This window comes from Ovis canadensis, chromosome 2 (genome assembly GCF_042477335.2).
Source record: "Ovis canadensis isolate MfBH-ARS-UI-01 breed Bighorn chromosome 2, ARS-UI_OviCan_v2, whole genome shotgun sequence".
Classification (NCBI taxonomy): domain Eukaryota; kingdom Metazoa; phylum Chordata; class Mammalia; order Artiodactyla; family Bovidae; genus Ovis; species Ovis canadensis.
This window is the reverse complement of record NC_091246.1, coordinates 137941719-137962700: the sequence shown is the minus strand read 5'-3', so window position 1 is coordinate 137962700 and position 20982 is coordinate 137941719. Positions and strand designations below refer to the sequence as shown.

The 20982-nt window shown below is 37.2% G+C and overlaps 1 protein-coding gene across 1 annotated transcript in view; it reads left to right on the top strand.

Moving 5' to 3' along the window:
* Positions 1-17975, top strand: part of AGPS (alkylglycerone phosphate synthase) — a 134992-nt gene extending 117017 nt beyond the window's left edge. The window contains exon 20 of the mRNA XM_069577108.1: positions 12358-17975. Within this exon, the coding sequence (XP_069433209.1) occupies positions 12358-12479 (122 nt within the window). The 3' untranslated portion in view covers positions 12480-17975. The remainder of the gene's footprint in view (positions 1-12357) is intronic.
* The last annotated feature ends 3007 nt before the right edge of the window (positions 17976-20982 follow it).

Below are 20982 nucleotides of genomic sequence, written 5' to 3'. Positions count from 1 at the left end.
TTTGTAATTCCTGACTATAGGTTTCTAGCGTTGTCAGTAGCAGGTAATAAAACAAATGCAGGTCAGATCATGTTACAATAAAGCTCCCGTATAATTTATATGTATTTTCAGGTTCTAGGTTTATAAGCCTTTATTTGTTGAAGACTCCAAGGTCAATGAAATAGTTTAATTATAGAAATTATTATCTTGAACTTGAATGTAGCAAGGTTTGATTGCATATTAATTTATCGAGAGGTTCTGCTTAATTTAAATAAGGAATCTTTTATTTCTGTCTCATTTCTCTTTTTTTTTTCCATACAGTCAGAAATATGAATGTGTGGAACAAATGCTAAACCACTTTGATTCCTCTGTGGCTTAGAAAAAGAAACTAAGTAAGCCTGAACACAGAATATCTTTCGCGTGTCCAGGTGAAAAGATGCTTTTCCTTTGCTAGCTTGCCTTTTTCTATACTATTTAAACACAGGCTTGCTCCAGAGTTCAGCCCAGAGCCAGTTTCTTCCTCCGTGTGCCCCTCATTCCCTCAGTGATTACTTTAGTCCCAGGACTGAAAACACTGTCCTTATGCTGATGACTCCCAATACCAGAAAGGCGTCACCAAAACCACCCTCATTAAATCACTATTTTTTTCCTTCTGGGACAGCTGCAGTAGGCTCTTTACTGGTCTGTCTACCTCTATGCCTGTTGCTCTGCTGATATTTCTCTTGCTGTCCGGCTAATCTTTTTAAAACTCAGTGTCGTCTTCTCATATTCAAAATAAAACCCAGTGTCTGTATTGGGTTCTTCAAGGGTATACATTGTGTGTTTATCTCTGTCTCTTCATCTCTTCCTTTTCCCCTATAGCAGTAGTGGCTTTCTTGCTGTTTCTCAGACCTGTCAACCCGCTTCCTCTTAAAAGTCTTTTGCGATTTGTTCCATCTCTTTCTGATGGTCTTTCTCTTGTGCCCCCTCCCCCAGATATTTGCATGGTTCACTTTCCCCATCATTTAGATCTCTGATAAAAATGTCACTTTCTTAGAGGCATCTTCCCTATTCTCTTGTATAGTTTATGCATTTCCCATTTGAGTAAGTTCAATGGGGTTACTGACTGTATCTTGTCTGTCACTGTGTTCCCCAGCCCCTAGAAAAGTGCCTGACTATTCTACATAGAAGTAGGTAATCAATGAATATGTTATGTGACCAGTTAAGTGTCAAGCACTCAGAGAATTTTGGGCAGTTTTGCAGATTCTCAAACATCTGAATTTTTCATTAACATGAATGGCATTAATCTCCTTGCTAATTTAGCTTCAAATGCTTAATAAGCAGGCCTTATTTGAATATAGGGTCATGCTTAATCACGGAAAGGCTCAGTTTATTCTGTAACATTATTTCTGAGAATGTATATTAGCAGAGTCAGTTATTTAGTGGAAAAGTAGGGTAAAATAATATGCATTGCTGTATAACTGCCCAACCAGCCATTTTAGTTTCCTTTCTTAGATGCATTATGTATGTAAGATTCCATTTAAACTTCGTCTTAAAGCAAACATAAGTTTGAAAGGCTTACAGACAGAGGAGAAAGAACATAGACTTCAGAATCAAATCTGTATTTGACTTTTGGCTCTGTACTTAGCTAGCTGTATCACCTCAGAGAAATAAATTTTCTGAACTGCAGTTTTCTCATCTGCAAAATCGGATAGTACCTACGTCAGATTATTATAAGACTTAAGTGTGATAATGTATGTAAACATCAAAGTGTCTTGCATATATAGTAGGTGCTTAAAAAACAATAAGCCTTTTAAAAACATAAAAGAAGTAGACAGCACCAAGTCAAACTCTGGTTTGTATACTTAAACCTCTACTGTAACCATTGAAAAAAGGATCACAGTTTGAAAAAGACCCTTATCAAGGAATAAGATTGAACAGTTATTTTAACATTTTCATCTATAACCTGTGATTAGTCTTACTCTATAGGAGGTTCTGTTACCATCTGTATGAAAGCAATAAATTTTCTTCACACTGTTGACTGCAAAATTTGCTATAAAAATGTCTATTTTCATAAATGCTTCTGTGCTTAAAGTTAATCATCTAATTTGTACATTTCAAATATCCCATGCTATTCAGTGTAGTTTCCTAGTTTCATTTCAAGCAGAAATCTTTCCATATAAATTTTAGAGTGGGTTTAATTATCCTTCTAAAGTTAATCAATAATAGAGTTCTTAAAAGATCGCCTTTTACATATGTGGAAAAGGTTTTCCTTAATATGTATCTTGAACTTAAAACTCAAGGCAGCCTCATAGTAGCATCTTTAGTTACTGACCTTCAGGCAGTGTCTTGACATTCTTAGTAGCATTTTTGAGTTCAAGAGTAGAAGGGCCGGGGGTTGGGAGAATATTGATGCAATTTCTCTTAGAGAGTTTGGCCTGTAATTGTGATTAATAACAGTCGCTTTCACTATCTGGAAACAGACAGGCTGGTTTGTCTGCCTACAATCATGCTGTGATAAATGGAGCTATTTTAACTCTGGTTTTGTGTATCAAAGAAAACAGATGTAGTCTGGAACTGGAGGCTATAGGAAATACAAAGCCTGCTTAACTTAATCTTCATAGCGCTTGTTTTTCTAACTGACGAGCTGGTCAGTTTAAACAACAGCGGTTATGTCAGCCATATATTTAATTTCAATTTATGACTTAAGTTTTTAAGTTGTTCATTTGCTAAAATTATACCTAAGTCCTTATCAGGAAACAAAAAAAAATCTTGATTAAATATAACTAGTCTTAGTTTAAATATTGATGTCTTTACCTAACCAAACTTACTTCCTATTATTCAGACAGTAATTATGGGGTAGCTGCTCATAGCAGTTTTTGTGGTCTTGACATAATCCAGTAGTGTCAGAAACTTTAAAAGTAAGGAGACTACTCAAAGTAATGAGCAAAAGATCAGCTTTGTTAAAAACCTATACTGTGAAATAAAAGACATGCAGATTAACAAGGTGATTATCACTATTTATAGATGACATGATTGTCTTTGTAGAAAATGCAAAAAAATATATACAGAAACAAGATCAGCAAGATTGCAGAATATAAGAGCCCACACCAAGATCAGTTCCATTTTTGTATATTAACAACAGGCATATAGAAACTGCGATTTAGAATGTAGTATCATTTATATTTGCTCCAAAGAAGGCATTTAAATCTAATAAAATATGTACATGCTTATGCATAAATCTAATAATATATATACTGGTCTATGTTCTGAAAATTACAGAATGCTGATGAAAAAATTAAAGGCCTAAACAAATGGAGAGATATGTTCATGGACTGGTACAACACTGGACATGGTATAAGCATGTCAGTTCTCCCTAGAGTGATCTACCTATTTAATACAATTCCTATCAAAAGTTTGGAAATATTTTTAGTAAATATGGAAGAGATTATTCTAAAATTTATATGTTAAGATAAAGGAAATAAGTAGCTGAAAAAAGAACAGCAAGGTCATGGGAATCAATTTATCAGATTTCAAGACTTATAATAATATAGTCATCAAGACTGTGGTATTGGAGGAGTATTGATCCATAGAACAAAATAGAGAACTGAGAAATAGACCCACATGAATGTGTCCAACCAGTTTTGACAAAGATATAAAGCAACCAGTGAAGGAACTATATAGCTTTTTCAACAAATAGTGCTGGAACAATTGGATGGAAATTCATAGGTTAAAAAAAAAAGCCTTGACCTGAACCTCACACTTTATACTAAAATTGACTCAACATAGATAATAGACTTAAATGTAAAACATAAAATAACAAAACTTCTAGAAGAAACAAAAAGCAAGAGAAAATATTCAAGATCTAAAGTTCGGCAGAGAGTTCTTAGACTGTTCACGAAAAGTACAGTCCATTAAAGGAAAATTTGATAAATTGGATATTGTCAAAATTAAAAATGATTGCTCTGTGAAGGACTCTGTTAAGTGGATGAAAAGTTAGGCTTTTCATATGTGCAAACCATATAGCCAACAAAAGATCTATGTCTATAAAATATAAAGAACTCTCAAAACTCAATAGTAAAATGCAAACAGTTCAATTAGAAAATGGGCAGAAGACATGAAGAATCATTTCCCTGAAGAGGATGCACAGATGACAGATAATTACATGAATAGATGTTCAATATCAGTAACCATTGTTGTTGTTTAGTTGCTAAATCATGTCCAACTCTTTGCAACCCCATGGAATAGAGCCTGACAGGCTTCTCCTGTCTGTGGAATTTTCCAGGCAAGAATACTACAATGGGTTGCCATTTCCTTCTTCAGGGAATCTTCTGACCCAAGGACCAAACCCATCTCCTGCATTGGCAGACGAATTCTTTACCACTGAGCCACCAGGGAAACAATAACTATTATGGAAATGCAAATTAAAACCACAAGAGAAACCACTATACACGGATCAGAAAGCTAAAATTAGAAAATAGTGGCAGTGTCAAATGCTGGCAAGGATGTAAAGAAACTAGATAAATCATGCATTACTGTTTGGAATGTAGGGTAGTAACATCATTACATAAAAACAGTTTGCAGTTTCTTATACAAATCAAACTTGTAACGACCATTCAACCCAACAGTTATGCTCTTGGATGCTTATACCACAGAATTGAAAACTTAGGTTCATGCATAAACCTGTACATGTACATTTACAGCAGATTTACTCATGGTAGTCCCAAACTCGAATCAGCTCAGATGTCCTTCACGATTAAATGGCTAATCAAACTATGGTACGTGTGTACCATGGAATACTACTCAGCAGTAAGAGAAAATGAACCATAAACACATGCAGCAACTTGGATGACTCTCCAGGAACTTACCCTAACTGAAAAAAGCCAGTCCCCCCAAATTGGATACTGTGTGATAGTATTTCTAAAACATTTTTGAAATAGTGAAATTAGAGAAATACAGAACACATCAGTGGTTTCCATGAGTTGCTGTAGGACAGGGGTGACTATAAATAGGCAACACAGGGCTCCTTGTGGGGATGGAAATGTTCTGGATCTCGACTATATCAGTGTCAATATGCTGATTGTGATTTTGGTCTTTTGATAGCTATTGGATGAATATAGCCTTTCCAGTATCAAATCTTTATCAGATTACCATAAGATAGCATAAGTTTGTTTTGCTCTTTCTTTCTTGTGATTTGCTTTTTCTCACAAAACTTGAAAGTTGAATATAATATTTTTCCACTGAAGCAGTGTTGTAAATAGTGAGATTCTAAGACCAGACTTAGATTAAAAGCCAATTTAATTCATGATGTAGTTGAACATTTAACTACTTAACTATTTCAACTATGTCACAGTACAGACAGATTTGAGAGCTGACAAAGTCTATTGTAAGAATGTATTGATCCTTACATCTTCCTCCCCATGCAAGCTACAGAGGCTCAGTCGCAGATAGAGGGCAGGGACAACATCGTGTTTGCCACCTCTTACCTTGTGCTGTATATATACCTGTAGTAGCTTCCAGCTTCAGATGTATTTTTTCAGCCACTAGGAAGGAATAGGTAGCTTGGATAATAACCAATTCTCTTTGGACCTCTAAAGAGAACACTCTGTCCCTTGCACTTTTATGACCAAGATTCTCTTCAGTGGGCTTCCCTGGTGGTTCAGAAGGTAAAGAATCTGCCTGCAATGCAGGAGACCTGGGTTCAATCCCTGGGTTGGGAAGATCCCCTGGAGGAGGCCGTGGCAACCCAGTCCAGTATTCTTGCCTGGAGAATTCCCATGGACAGAGGAACCTGGCGGGCTATAGTCCGTGGGATCGCTAAGAGTCGGACACGACTGAGCGACTAAATACAGCACAGAGCATAGTACTCTTTTAAGTACTAGATGTTAGCTAGTCTCAGAATACCTCTACTATATTATTATATTGTTATAGACTCATTAGCTTTTCGTAGCTATTTTTTCAGGTGATTAGCAATGAATCCTAATAGGTATTTTCAAATGTAAGATCTGTTAAAAGTGACTTTGCTGCTGCTGCTAAGTCGCTTCAGTTGTGTCCGACTCTGTGCGACCCCAAAGATGGCAGCCCACTAGGCTCCCCATCCCTGGGATTCTCTAGGCAAGAACATTGGAGTGGGTTGCCATTTCCCTCTCCAATGCATGAAAGTGAAAAGTGAAAGAGAAGTTGCTCAGTCGTGTCCGACTCTTAGTGACCCCATGGACTGCAGCCCACCAGGCTCCTCCGTCCATGGGATTTTCCAGGCAAAAGTGCTGGAGTGGGGTGCCATTGCCTTCTCTGAAAAATGTCTATAGACATTGCTAAATGTCCCTTGGGTTGCAAAATTGTTTCTGTTGAGAACTGTTGATATAGTCCAAAGGCTCCTAGAGATTTGAAGGAAGAGAGTGAGGTTCTGTGACATTCCTTCTCCTGTCTTAGCTAACATAGAGGAACTCCTGAGTATATCTAAGAAATAATGTCAGAATGTAGAGAATGCAAGGCAGATAAAATCAAAGGAAAGTAAAGAAATCCAGATTGGATATTTGCATCCCTACTCTTTATCTAAAATGGCTTATAGGTAACTGTGGTTCAATATAGTTTAACTTTTTTTTTTTTAAATTCTTACTGTGTGGATACGTTGTATTATGGAAAGTGAAAGTGTTAGACCTTCAGTTGTGTCTGACTCTGCCACCCCATGGACTGTAGCCCACCAGGCTCCTCTATCCATGGAATTCTCCAGGTAAAAGTACTGGAGTCCCTTCTCCAGGGGATCTTTCTGACTCAGGGATCGAAGCTGGGCCTTCCACATTGCAAGCAGATTCTTCACTGTCTCAGCCACCAGAGAAGCCCTGTATTACGGAACAGGACTACAAAAATGAATAAAACATGACCCTTCAAGGAATATGTGATGTTTTCTGTCCTTTTCTGCCCTTATCATGTTATTTGGTCTGCTTACTTGCTTTCAGCTCGGTTGTATAGGCATTAATTGCCACTTGGTTTAAATTTTGAGCTTGTCAATCCATCTTCTGGGGACACAGCAGAATTAACACTTGATTGTGTTCTGAAGACAGATTGAATCCAGCTCTTGTATTCTGCTATCATCTTAGTCATTCAGATTTTCTTGTTTCATAATCTCTAAAGACCTATTCAAGGATCTGTAAGATCTTAGAGCTGCTCTAGAAACTGCACAGATAAAACCTTAGCATAGAGAAAAATGACATTTAAAAATATTTAACAAGAAAAGAATCTTATACCAGATTTTTTAATTGCTTTGTTAAAAGTCCATGGTATCTATGAATTTTTCATCTTAATATTAGAAGTGTCATTAGTAGTAGAAAATAAATCAGATGACTTTAATAAAGAAACCAAACATGACTTTAAGTATCCACTAAACATTAAATCAGAGACATTAGTTTGCCAACAAAGGTCCGTCTAGTCAAGGCTATGGTTTTTCCTGTGGTCATGTATGGATGTGAGAGCTGGACTGTGAAGAAAGCTGAGCGCCAAAGAATCGATGCTTTTGAACTGTGGTGTTGGAGAAGACTCTTGAGAGTCCCTTGGACTGCAAGGAGTTCCAACCAGTCCATTCTGAAGGAGATCAGCCCTGGGGTTTCTTTGGAAGGAATGATGCTAAAGCTAAAACTCCAGTACTCTGGCCACCTGATGCGAAGAGTTGACTCATTGGAAAAGACTCTGATGCTGGGAGGGATTGGGGGCAGGAGGAGAAGGGGACGACCAAGGATGAGATGGCTGGATGGCATCACTGACTCGATGGACGCGAGTCTGAGTGAACTCCGGAAGTTGGTGATGGACAGGGAGGCCTGGCGTGCTGCGATTCATGGGTCGCAAAGAGTCGGACACAACTGAGCAACTGAACTGAACTGAACTGAAACATTAAATCAGGGCTTCCCAGGTAGCTCAGTGGTAGAGAATCCACCTGCCATTGCAGGAGATGCAGGTTCTGTCTTTGGGTTGGGAATCTCCCTGGAGGAGGAAATGGTAACCCATTTCTAACTGAAGAGCCCATTTCATCATTTTTCTTGCCTGAAAAATCCCATGGACAGAGGATCCTGGTGGGCTACAGTCCAGAGGAACTTGGTAGGCTACAGTCCATGGGGTTACAAAGAGTCAGACATGACTGAGCATAGCATTAAATTAGAATTGTGGATAGTCATAGTCTTATCTCATGTGTCTTTAAAAGCTGGATGTTAGTATCCCTCAGTTGGAGATCTGTTACTTACTTTCAACATGTACCAAAATCCAACACACACACACACACACACAGGAATGCCTTATAGTACAAGCAAATGGACAGCTAAGTCCTCTTTTCTACCCCACATCACTGCCTCCCAAAGAAATATCCTCATCATCAAATCACCAGATTCTCCAAAGAGCCGGAAGTTTCTTGGGGCCAGAACCTCATCTGACAAGGGATCGGTGTCCCTTTAGCACTAGTTTCTTACATAATCCACTAGTAGATTAGTTGAATTAATGAAATCTTATACAAAGTCAGTGCTTAGATCACTCATACAAGCAGCTAAATCTAGAGGTTCTTCTTTAAATGACCTATAGAATAGTGTTAAAAAGATGCTTAAACCAGAGCTTTCAAAATACAGTTGTTAAAATAATGGTTAGGTACTTTTAACTTTGGCTAAATTCTGATTCTAGGCTTTGGCTTCAGTAATCTTCTAAAAGTCCAGCCCGTTTCATAATTTAAAACATAAGTGTATAATAGATCTTTTCAACCTTATAATCAACTCCATAATTCAAAAGTTTTTAATTTGGCTGAAAAGAATTCTGGCTAGCAGACACTAGATGTGTCCCTTTTAAGATGAGATTATTTGGTAGTTTCTGCTAATTCTTTAGTCCCTTCCAAATAATTTTTGGTGGCTAGACTGGCCACAGTGTCCACATATTCCACACAGGACTCCCATTACCTGTCTCCCTTGTATACAGGTCAGTTCATTCTTTTCTGTTGATTTCCACATAAAGTGTATTCCTTCTTGGAGCTATTAGCATCCAGAGGGGACTGTTGAGCCTATGATTTCAAAGATCATCCCCCAAAGCTTCTATTTTCTCTGTTCCAAAAGTATAATTTTTAATATGTACTGTATATTGTGGAAAAAACACAAAATATTTATTTTATTCTGTCTGTATGAGAAATTCTAAAACAATGAACTCCACTCTTAAGCAAATTTCCTCCCGTTATTTTTCTGTAATGTTTATTATTTGGCTGGCTTATGATTTTTGTGTCTTTAAAAATATATTTAAGACTCTTCAATACCTGACTTGAGCATTCTGAACGTTGAAAAAATGTGAATTGTGGCATGCAGGGTCTTTTTCTTATGTTGAGAAATGGTGGGCGTGGCTTTTTCTAGCTCTGCTGTTGGCTCTCAAGCTAGGTTTATACTTCTAGAGAATCAGAAGTCAAAGGGATGTATCTGAGTCAGTAGTCATGAATACCCCCACACATCAGATAATCTTGGTCTAGAAAGAGGAATAAACTTCATGTAGTATGAATATACACAGGCCTTTTCATGGATAGCTATTCATACAGGAAATGTTGAAATAGTCTTGACTGTCTGTTATTTGCTGTTTTCATTCATCCATTCTCCCCTTTAGGTATGGCATGTTGCATAAAGGACAGAGTGTTGTTTCTACCTTTTCTGAAAATGAGTCTGTAAATGTTTAAGTAGCTACTGTATAGTTATGCACACACAATGTGTTACATATGTCCAGATCAGTCTAACTAGCTAATTTCTAAAATTCCTAGCAATGAAAATAAAATGGCATTATTATTGCTGTTGTTTAGCTCTAAAAAAATAAAAGTCTTCTACTTTCAAGTGTGATCTCCCCTTTGGGATTAGGGCCTTTGATGTTTCATTGTTGTGTTTTAATTTATTAATTCATCTGAGGCAGCCAGAGAAGAAGGTTCTCTAGAATTTTATGAAGACTATTTCCAATAATCTCTTTACCATAAATGCTCATTAATAATTTCTGCTTAAGCTCTATTTTCCATTTGTACATTTATCCTGTAGTGTAGTTGACTTAAATTGTTAAGCAAAACCAAAAAGATTTCTCATCCCTTAAATTGCATAAATTGTGATTTCTGACTTCAGTATAAATTTTCTTACCACTAACAGAAGAAGTTCACAGACCTCTGCCATCAGATCATCAGGGGGTTAAATTCTTTTATCAGATATGTTTATGAGGGGCCACAGCCATGCTGCCTGTACTGCCTTTCTTTCTTTCTTTCTTTCTTTCTTTTTTTTTTTTTTTTACTTTCTAGTTCACTAATCAAATGTATGTTAGATTGATTATTGTAAAAGTATAAACCATAGAAAATTTGACAAGATAGATGTGTAAATTATCCTTCTGACAGAACTAATGATGCACTCCAAGCACCTTCTGTTTTCCAGCGCTTGGTGAGTGACTTCATTAAATATGCAATGGCTGTTGGGTGGCTTCTCAGACGATGGTTCAGTTCCTTGTGGAATTGCATTATTACTAGAGGTGTAAAGCCAGGCAGACAAGCTAGCTGTTGGGCATCCTGCTGAGGTTCTAATGTGCTCCATCTTGTTGGAGCAGTTGTTTGCAGTCTTTTCAGGACAATTACATCCATAACCACAGGACACATTCAGTGAAACTATATTACAGATAACAGTGGAGACTGGCATTGACTGCTTTTCACCCCACTCTCCTGAGTTGCTTCAGTGTCGGTGGCTTAAAATAATGACACTTTTACCACTCACAGAGTAGGTTTATTTTCTTTTTAATACCCTGGAGCAAATCTAGAAATAACTGATTTGTAACTTTAAGTGTTAAAATCATCGGATATTTGAGGTGAAAAGATCTTGTAGATTCTAATCCCTTTGCAGATGAGCAAACTCAGGCTGAGGCATTGTGATGAGTTCTCAGGGAGACAGTAGGGGGACCTGGTAGGACATCTTTCAGGTGGCAGAGATTGCATGAGTAGAAATTTGTATGTTCAGCTTCTGATTTTAAAACTCTTTTAAACAGAATTTTTCTTTTGAATTTAAGATTTTTTTCTCCTGCTGTAGAGCATTTTCCCTCATCTTAATACCAGCAGTACTTTTTTATTTCCAGAAGCCAAGCAGAATATTTTGCTTTCTGAGAATGTCATGGTATTTATTATTTTAATGACAATTGATTGTTTCCTGGGAAACTAGACAGAAAAGATGGTTTGATTTGAGCTTAAAATGGTATTTAAGATTTCCAAAAGGCAGATACTATGTTGTATCACTGCAGCCTGATAAATGGGAGTGCATTTTAGAATGACAGGCTGAATGTTTTAATGAAAGAAGCTTTCCCATTTTAGTTTGCCAATTAAATCATTGTTGATGACTTAGATCATTAATGAACATTTGTGGAAAATGACCATTTGAATTCAATTATTGCAATAATACATTTGACAAGTACTGACCACAAATAATTCTAGCCATAAATAAGGTTTATCCATTTTTCCACGGATAAGTCAACATCTTGCTTTGCCTTTTAATGCCACAGCAAGTTGATGTTTCAGAATTCTTTTATAGATTAAGTACATATCCTTTCTTACAAAAGTTCTACTTAGAAAAGATTATGTTTTTCATTGAATGCCTTCTAAAGTATAATTTATGCTGCTGTTATATTCGTTAGTCTCAGAATAAATTAGCAGGACTTAGAAAACAAGAAGGGAAACATATAGTATGTAAAATCTGATAATTATATTTAAGATGATTTTTGATTTATTCAGTGTATTTGATTTATTCAGTGACTAAAAAAACTCTAATTCTGGAAAAACAACAGGAAGAAAAATAACCATTATTTGAACATGCAAATTTATTATAAAGTCACATGGAAAGAAAATGCAAATGGAAAGCTTCATAACCAGATTTTTTTTCTTAAGCCCAAAGTTCAGATTTTTTCAATTTTTTAAACGATTTTGTCCTTCTCAGAATATTTTATGGATATATATATCTTGTCATTTTTGCTCTAGTATACCCCCCCCCAAAATCATCTGGATGTGTTTTCTTTAGTTAATTTTATTTTCTCTGAGACTTTGGCATGTTTTGGTAAAGACCAGAGGTGGGTTCTTTTGAAACGCATGTTTTTCTCATTTTGTTATTTGTAAAATGGGCCATAATCTCAGTCCAAGCTTCCTCCATCTCCATTTTATAGTCTGCAGAGAAAGGAGATACTGTGGAGCACAGGCTTCCCCTGGGAATACATTGGGCTTAATGAGCTTGATAGTCTGGTGGGCTCAATAAATCAAATAAAGCAAAACATTTCTCATTTTTGAATAAAAGCATTTATCACACAGTGTTTGTTCATTCATGGTCGCAAGATTGATTGGTTTCCAGCCTCATAGTGTATATTGAAGCATTTTTGATTTTGTTTTTTCAGTGGGCAAGTTACGGAAGCAGTGGCTAAAGGAAAGTATCTCTGATGTCGGCTTTGGGATGCTGAAGTCTGTCAAGGAATATGTGGACCCCAATAACATCTTTGGAAACAGAAACCTTTTATAAATCCATTACTATTGCTAAGAAAAATGTCACTTTTATTTTAAGTCTTTAACTATGGTTATACCAGTAATCAAATATATCATGGACTTTATTTCAGCTGCATTTGTTTGTTGGTTTAAAATAAGTTTGTTTCATTCTGTGGTTTGTTTTGTTTCTGCATCTATGGATTGACAGATGGTATTCCTAAATCTCTCTCATTGTAGGTGCATTAGTTTACAGCCAACTGGTTGTCATTTCAAATTTCAGTCAGGCAGCACAAGGCTGGCTCCCAGTTGTTATTTCAGAGGAGGATGCTGCCAGCTGTTATGTATTGATGTTTCTTCTTGGGGAACAAAGGCAGATTTTGGTGTCATCTATTGTTTCTCTAGCCCCCTTTTTAAAAGAATTTTTCTGGGAAGCAGCTATGTAGGGAAGGATTCCACTGAGCAGTTATATACATGTATGTTTTTTTAAGAGAGCGTTACTAGTGTGAGTAGGCCATTAAGGGAGAATACCCATGGAAGAGTATAGGCACCCTCTTACTTAGGATGCCTCTAGTTCTGTAACATGCTTGGCCTACATTTTTATTTGAAATTAGTATCCAGTTATGAAACCTTAAATCATTAGGATGATCTATTCTGTCAGGGGACATCTTTTGTTCTCCATATTTCTGTTTCTGCTGAGGTATGAGTTGAATTTGTATCACTGAGATAACGCATGGTTATATCCTAATCCATTCTTTATATGTTTTATAAGGAAGGCCGATGTCTCATTCATTGTATGTGAAGAAAAGGTTTACCATGAAAGGAATGCCTCTATTCAGTTTAGAGTACTGATGTTTCTCATTTCGCATTCTTGTTGCTGAGATGCAGAAGAAGCTGCAACAGGAGCAGAAGAGGAAGACTCCGTACACTGAGTGTCTCCAGTTCAAAGAATTGTTTGGCTAAAGAAACGCAGTCATCATTCAGCTACTGAAATACGAAAACCTCAATAGTTTCAATGAGAAAAAACTTTTTGTAAAAACATTAGCCCAAACAACATGAAAAATTTCCATATAAAAGTAAAGTTTCAATTTAGTTTTTAATAATGGTTTAATGCCTTTTTTGAATTACTGGTTTAACCTAAATTTTTAAAACAGTAGTTATTAATACATGTGCCATAATAAAATGTTTGAAATATCATATTTCTTAAATAATAGAACATTAACCACATATAGCAAACATTTTTACATTCAAACCTACATATTAAAATAAATAGTTACTTTGAATCACTGTTAAGGTTCATGATTCACATTTTGGGATGGATTCTTTTATTAATGCGATACCTAACTTTTGATAATTTTTTTAAAATTAATATTTGATCAGCTAATGTAAGTCAAAATGCAGACAGTCCTTTAAAAGGACACGCTGTCTGTTTATGTAGCAACAGCTCCAAAGTATTTTTGGGCAGTTTGATACCTTTTATATCTGAAGTAGCCTTAACCAGAAAAGTGAAAATCTAAAATTGACAAAGTGATATTTTTAAGACTTCAAGATGATAAATAATTTTTAACAAAATTGGCCTCAAACTAATAAACTTAAAATCTGTAAGCAAATAAAATTGAACTATTAGTTTAACAAAAACAAAATATTTATTTATTAAATGCTGCCTCTCTTCATTGGTGATTTATTTTTAATTATAAAATTCCCAGCAGATCTTTACTTCAAGCCCTTGATGTTTGAAATAGTTGGATACCTGATGAAGAAATTAACACTTGCTTCTAGGGTTATAAGAATCTCAGCTTTAGAAAATGCATCTATTCATGAAACTAATTTCTCTAATTGGTGATCAAAATGTAAAATTTAATGCAGTACTAATATCTCACTGACGTGTATACATGTTTCTGAGTAATATTTTTACAATAAAACATAGATTCATAAGCAGATCCATTCCTTTGCACGTGGTTGTTATAACATTCTTTCCCAGGGAGGTCAGGTTTCAGCAACCTCAGAATTAGGAAATGTAACACCTGAAATTGTTGGTTCACTATTCTACATGAACCGTATGGAAATTAGTGATTTATGCTTTTGTTTTTCTTCTCCCATGCATGCCTGACTCCCCAACCTTGATTTTGTAGTGATGACTGCATTTTGTAGCTTGAATCATTTCTACAGGGATGAGTTTGGAACATATGAACACTTGTCAGTACTGTTTCATTCTGATTTAGTAAATCAGAAAGCCTTTCCCTGCTTCCACACTCCTGCTGCTGAGAGGCGCCTGAGCGTATACTTAGTGTCTGCAGAGAGCTGAGTTCTTGCATACACACAGAAGCACTTAAAACCTTGCCTCCTGTTTCTGAAATATCTGAAAATGGCTTCATAAAAGTTAAAGCCAGGGGATGTTGCTTATGTGAGGCTTGAATAAGTTTATTTATGTAGCCTGTTTGGTTTTCAGGATTGTATAACATTGATTTGTCTTTCTAAAACTAGTCTTATTTCTAATATTTTATTTGATGATGTCACATTTGAGTTGGCGTTTTAGTGGGAATAGGAATTGCTGCTAGTAAGAAATGGCATTGAATACTAAGGACTCAGTATGAACAAGCTTTATTGACCCTTAGAGAAATGGTTGCCTTAATGTTTGGTGCACTTTACCATGTATAAGTGAGATTATTATACTAAGTAACATGAGCTTTTTTAGTTTTAGTTAGAATTGCAAAAGCCACATGTTTATTTTGCCCAGCATTTTACCACAAAGAAAGAGGATTAACTTCTTTCCTGTGTTGAGGAATTGGGAGTTTCTTCTTAAATAGTAATCTTACCTAAAAGCTAATTATGAAGCGGAAGCCTTCTGGTATACATAGCTATGTTGATGTATTTCGGAAAACAAAAATACAGTGAAGGATGAGCTTCTGTCAGTGTGTGTATTAAACCAGATACAGATGGTTACAAGAAAACCTCTTTCAGAATATCCCTTTAGTAACTGCTAAGTAAGTCCTAGCTTGCATTTTTTAAAATGACTTTTGCATGTTGGCTCCAGTGATTTTCTGCTGTCATATTCTTTTATATTTTCTACTTCCTAACTATAGTTGATCAGCAAAGCCCTGTGGTCCCAGGCTGAAGCCTGTAACCTCAGCTGCTCCAATGGGCTGAGTTTGGTTGAGCATTTATTCTATGTAAACATAGGACACAAATATTTATTATGCATCGATGCATAAACTACATATGTGGGTGCTTGAAGCAACCAAGGTGGAATTCTGTGGAAAGCATATCTACATTTTCAGAAGCACTAAGACAGGAGTTAAAGACAGCTTTAATAACTTTTTGTTACCACTTAATCTTTAGCAACTTTAGTTTTAATTAGGGTTTAGCTCATGGTGTGTGAAAAGCCAAAAATAAGAAGTGCCAGGTTAGCTCTGAAGAATCCAGAACCACCTTTGGCTTAACGAGTTCTGGAAGCTTAAAGTCTTCACATTCCCAAATGAGCCACCTGTCAATATATGTGTTTAATCCCTACTAATTTCATATGCATTGATGCTGAAATCCAGGAAGTATAAAAGATTGTTTTAAACTATTGAAATACAGTGTGTGACATAAAGTATGTAAGTTACTCAGCTTTCTTCTCCCTAAGCCAACTGTTTGTCTTTAGTATGAAATATAACTATAAAAGCTACCTGTAATGTCACCAGATTATAGAAACTTATATTATTAATAAAATGGACCTGGGTCTAAGAGATTTTTTTCTTCAAGGGGAGTATGAAGGTGTTTGTTCTTCTGTTTGCAACTGGGTTTGTCTTTCAATTTTAGTTCTTCATCTTCATATTTCCACTAATTTGGAAAGAAAATTTTTATAATTTTATTAATGAAGCATAATCAAGTACAACCTAAATATAACTAAATCCTTTTGGATTTATAGCTGAGTATATTGTTAGCTAGGTTTTATTACTTTCTAATTATTTTAAATCAATGTTATATTCCTAGGAGGTGTTTAGTTTCCTGTGAACCTGAAGCATTCCCATTTGAACTTTGGAAGATCCTCAAAGAATGAGCACTTTTGTGCTCTTCTAACCACAACAATTCCTTAAGAAACGTGAGTAAGGACCACTGAAGCCAAAGAACCATCATAGAATTAAGTAACTTTAATTCTGTGAGCATGAAAAGATTTCTTTTTGCTTCCCTAAGGAGTTTACTTTATACATTTTTTCCCCACAAGGAACAAGATAATACATTAAGCATCATTAAAAACATTTTTCAAATACTCTGAACTTCCAAATGAGAGAGAGAGAGAGAGAAGAAACAAATGTTTTAGTGTGGGTTTCTGAGTAGCATATGTACATGTTTTTAAGGCATCTTATTGTTGATAGTGTTTTTTGTGAGCACCCTATGATGAAACCTGTTGTTTAACCACTAAAGCAGTCCTGTTCACATATCCAAAAAAGACATGAAGCATACGTGTGCTGGTATACAGTTTCTATAAATAATTATTTTTTGAGCTATTTAAAGAATATTCCCCCAAAGCGTACAGTGCCTTGTTGGGATTTTTTTTTCCCCTCCCATGAAATAGCCATTATTTAAAATGAGTGGGAGAGGATTAGTCTTTAAAGACAGAGCTTGTGTAGCAGTTCAAAGCTATTCCTCTTCGAAAACACATCAGGAATTAAGTAGTTGTATGTAGAAACATGGAAGACCCCTTCCACAGTGTTGGTTTCAATCACCTATTCTTGCATATTTAACTAATTGTGTGGTAGACCTGTACTCTTAAGTACACCTAGTCAGTCAGTGGGATTGACATGTACTTTCTTGCATTTTCATTCCTACTGTCCCAACTTAGTCGCCCTAAGATGTGGCTCGGTGGACGTGGCATACTCACTGTGTCGTGGAGACGCCCACTACACATTTTAGCTGTTTGCTCGCACAGCTCCCTGAGGAGCAGAGCCTGGAGTGGGGGAGGGGGGTTGGGGTTCCCATTCCTTCCGTTGTGTGTCAGTCCTTTTTTGTGTGATGGTGCCTTCAGAGTAATAAATATTTCTGTTTCTGAACAATGATAAATCTTATGAGAAATATGTGTAGGTTGTGTTTCCTAATTTTTGTCCTTTTCTTGCTAAGCCTGTGAAATACTTTGGCTCTGATACAACTTGACTTGAATAATGTCTTATCCCGAGTCTTCCTCCAAGGCAGTGCATCTTTCCTGCCAGTACTGTAGTCACCTTTTGGGAACTACACGTGGGTAAGCACTTGTATGTAAGCCATTATACTGCTGTAACTAATGCGTACAAACAGTTCTTCTCTTTACACTAATAGTCTGCAAAGTGGATATGTAGTGGGAAGGAAAATTGCTAAGGGACTCCAGTGTAGCTTTGTCAGTTCATACTGAGCCATACTGTTTTCAAAGGGCTCGACACAGTCTGTTTACTGTGCTTTCAGTGTATGTTTGGATTCTCCTTTTACTGCTTTTCCTAGACTGTACTGTTCTATAAGTAAATGCCCATGTGTGATTTTTAAGATGTGCTGGGGAAAAAATAATAAAACAATACCCAAACCACTCATTGTTACAGAAATTGTTGCTTTGTTCTTGTTGATTTCATTTGATCTTTGTTGACAGCTTCATGCTATCCTCCCAGAATGACACAGGCTGTTCCTGTAAGTAGTCTCTCCAGTAGTGAATGACCAGTGAACAGATGCTGATTTGTCCCTGCCTGTGGTTCCCACACTGGAGGGAAGGTTGGAGCTGTGTGGACTCTGAAATAACTAGGGATTGAACCTGTTAAACCCGGTCTTGATACATTTCAAGATTATAGCCCTTATAAGTTAGTTATAGTTAGTTAAAGCAGTTTTCTACTTGGCTCATATAAGGCTCAGTCTGAATGAACCTTAGAAATCATCTCGTCTTACTTTTGGTCAAACATAATTGCTACCAAACCTTTCCATCCCCCCAGGCCACAAACAGATAACCTTGTCCTCCTGTACATTTGCTGTGACCACATGGGAATTTATTGCCTTTCTAGCAAGCCTTTTCCCCATTTCTGAAATCTTCCAGAATTCATAGGTTTTTGCCTATTAGACCAAAATCTGTGTCCTTCGGTCCATTAATGTGACTTCTGTCTTATCTACTCATAAAGATTGTGCTGTTGCTCTGCTGCAGGGCAGCTCTTCAGATATTTAAAGACCGCTCATGTTCCCCTAGATTTTTCCAGTCAGCTGTTGCTCCTGTCACTTCTAGACCCCTATCTGTCTCCATATATGCCTACTTGATGTTCTTAAAATGAGGTGTCAAGGCCTACATGTTCCAGAATAGTTCCAGTGATTTCCTTATTCCTTGTTCCGATATTTTTTAGTCACTCATGCATCTGTGCTGGACCCTGCCCTGGCACCTCACACTGACCTTGAATTCAACAGTTTGTCTTTTCTGCATGTTCCATTTTGGCCACATCTCCATGGAGGCTGATTATTTTAATATATATATAAAGCCTCATTACTTATATCTATTCTTACTAAAATTTGTGTCTTGCTCTATTTAGTTGCAGATTTTCAAAATTTTAGATTCTTGGCTCTTACAAGGAATATTGTTTGCCCCATCCAGCTTTGGGACAGCAGTAGAATTGAGACGTGTGCTGTCCTGAATTCCCATCCAAGTAATGGCAGGTCTGTGGAACTCATAGCCAGGGCCTGTCCAATAACGCATCCAGGAAAAAGCATTCAAGAGTCAGGGCGCTAGCATTTCCACTTAGCATGCTGTTGTGCACCTCTTTTTTGCATTTTGTCAACAAATAGGCTTTCTTTCAATGAATCAACGTTTATGCCAGACAGATACTAAACATGCAGTTACATCTACTTGATTTAAATCTCCAGATGCCAGACTGAAATCCTTTGATAAACCTTACTGCTCCAGTTTTCCTGTGCTACCCTATCAGAAAAACAAATGGGGTCTTACTGCTATCACATTTACTTTTGCCTGTGTTTGCCCTCAGGGGCCTCTTTCTTTTTCAGTATACTTGTAAACTCAACTTGTGCTGCATTTTCTGATGTCTGTTGATTGGGTGTAGTATTGGCTGATGGAAACCTCTAAATCCATTCTAAAGTTCGGCTACACCCTTTGTACCTTATTGTGCCCACAGTAGAGCTGGAAAGGTAATTTTTTTAATGACTGAAATATGTCACGCTATAAGCTATACAATAATTTAGGAGAAGTTAGAGTTCTAAGAACACACCAGAAAGTATTCTAGTCTGGAAATTGTGTAGATGCTCAATTTTTATCTGCCAACTACAAGTCACTTTTCCTAATTGGGCCTAATATCTTTTGTAAAATAAAAATCTCTGATGTCCCTTCTGACTGAGTCTGAGTAATTCTAATTGCTGCTGTTGCTGCTGCTAAGTCGCTTCAGTTGTGTCCGATTCTGTGCGACCCCATAGATGGCAGCCCACCAGGCTCCCCCGTCCCTGGGAGTCTCCAGGCAAGAACACTGGAGTGGGTTGCCATTTCCTTCTCCAATGCATGAAAGTGAAAGTGAAGTCGCTCGGTCATGTCCCACTCTTTGTGACCCCATGGACTGCGGCCTACCAGGCTCCTCCGTCCATGGGATTTACCAGGCAAGAGTACCGGAGTGGGGTGCCATTGCCTTCTCCAGATTCTAATTGAGTCTCTCTATTTTTGCTTAACACTAGATGTCTTTAGTGGTGAAGAACCCACCTATCAGTGCAGGGGACATAAAAGACATGAGTTCAGTCCCTGGGTCAGGAAGATCCCCTGACGGAGGGCATGGCAACCCACTCCAGTATTCTTGCCTGGAGAATCTCATGGACAGAAGAGCCTGATGGGCTATGGTCCATAGAGTCACAGAGTCAGACATGACTAAAGCGACTTAGGATGTACTACCCTAGAATTGATTATTGTATTAATAACTTTTTAAGTTACCCCTTATTAGCCGGACACTGCTGGGCACTTAACCCTAGACAAGAAGTTCTGATTGTAGTCACAACAGCCCTGTAAAGTGGCTGGTATTGTCCTTCTTTTGCCAGTGAAATAATTGAGGTTTGCTCAGTCACGCAGTCATGTCTGACTCTTTGCGACCCCATGGACTGTGGCCCGCCAGGCTCCTCTGTCCATGGAATTTTTCAGGCAAGAATAATGGAGTGTTTTGCCATTTGCTTCTCCAAGGGATCAAACCTGCATTTCCTACATTGGCAGGAAGATACTTCACCACTGTGCCACCTGGGAAGCCCAACTGAGGTTTAGTGAGGATGAATGACACCCACTGTTAGTAGCCGGGAAGTGGCGTTCCCAGAAGATGGAGCCAGGTCGGACAAAATCAAGTGCCTCTGTGCTGGCTTCTTCACTGCTCTAGGCGGTTTGTGCTGTGTAGTCGGTCAGAAGTTAGATGTATACAGAATTTCTGCCTTTTAAAGTAGATTATTAGTCATTGCCTTCTGCTGAAGACCACAAGTAAGGAAACAGAGTCTCCTAAGTACAGAGGAAAGACTGCTATCTTCGTGACTACATGCTATAGAAATACCAGGAAGCCTTTTGTCCCAGATGCTGTCATGCTCTGTAA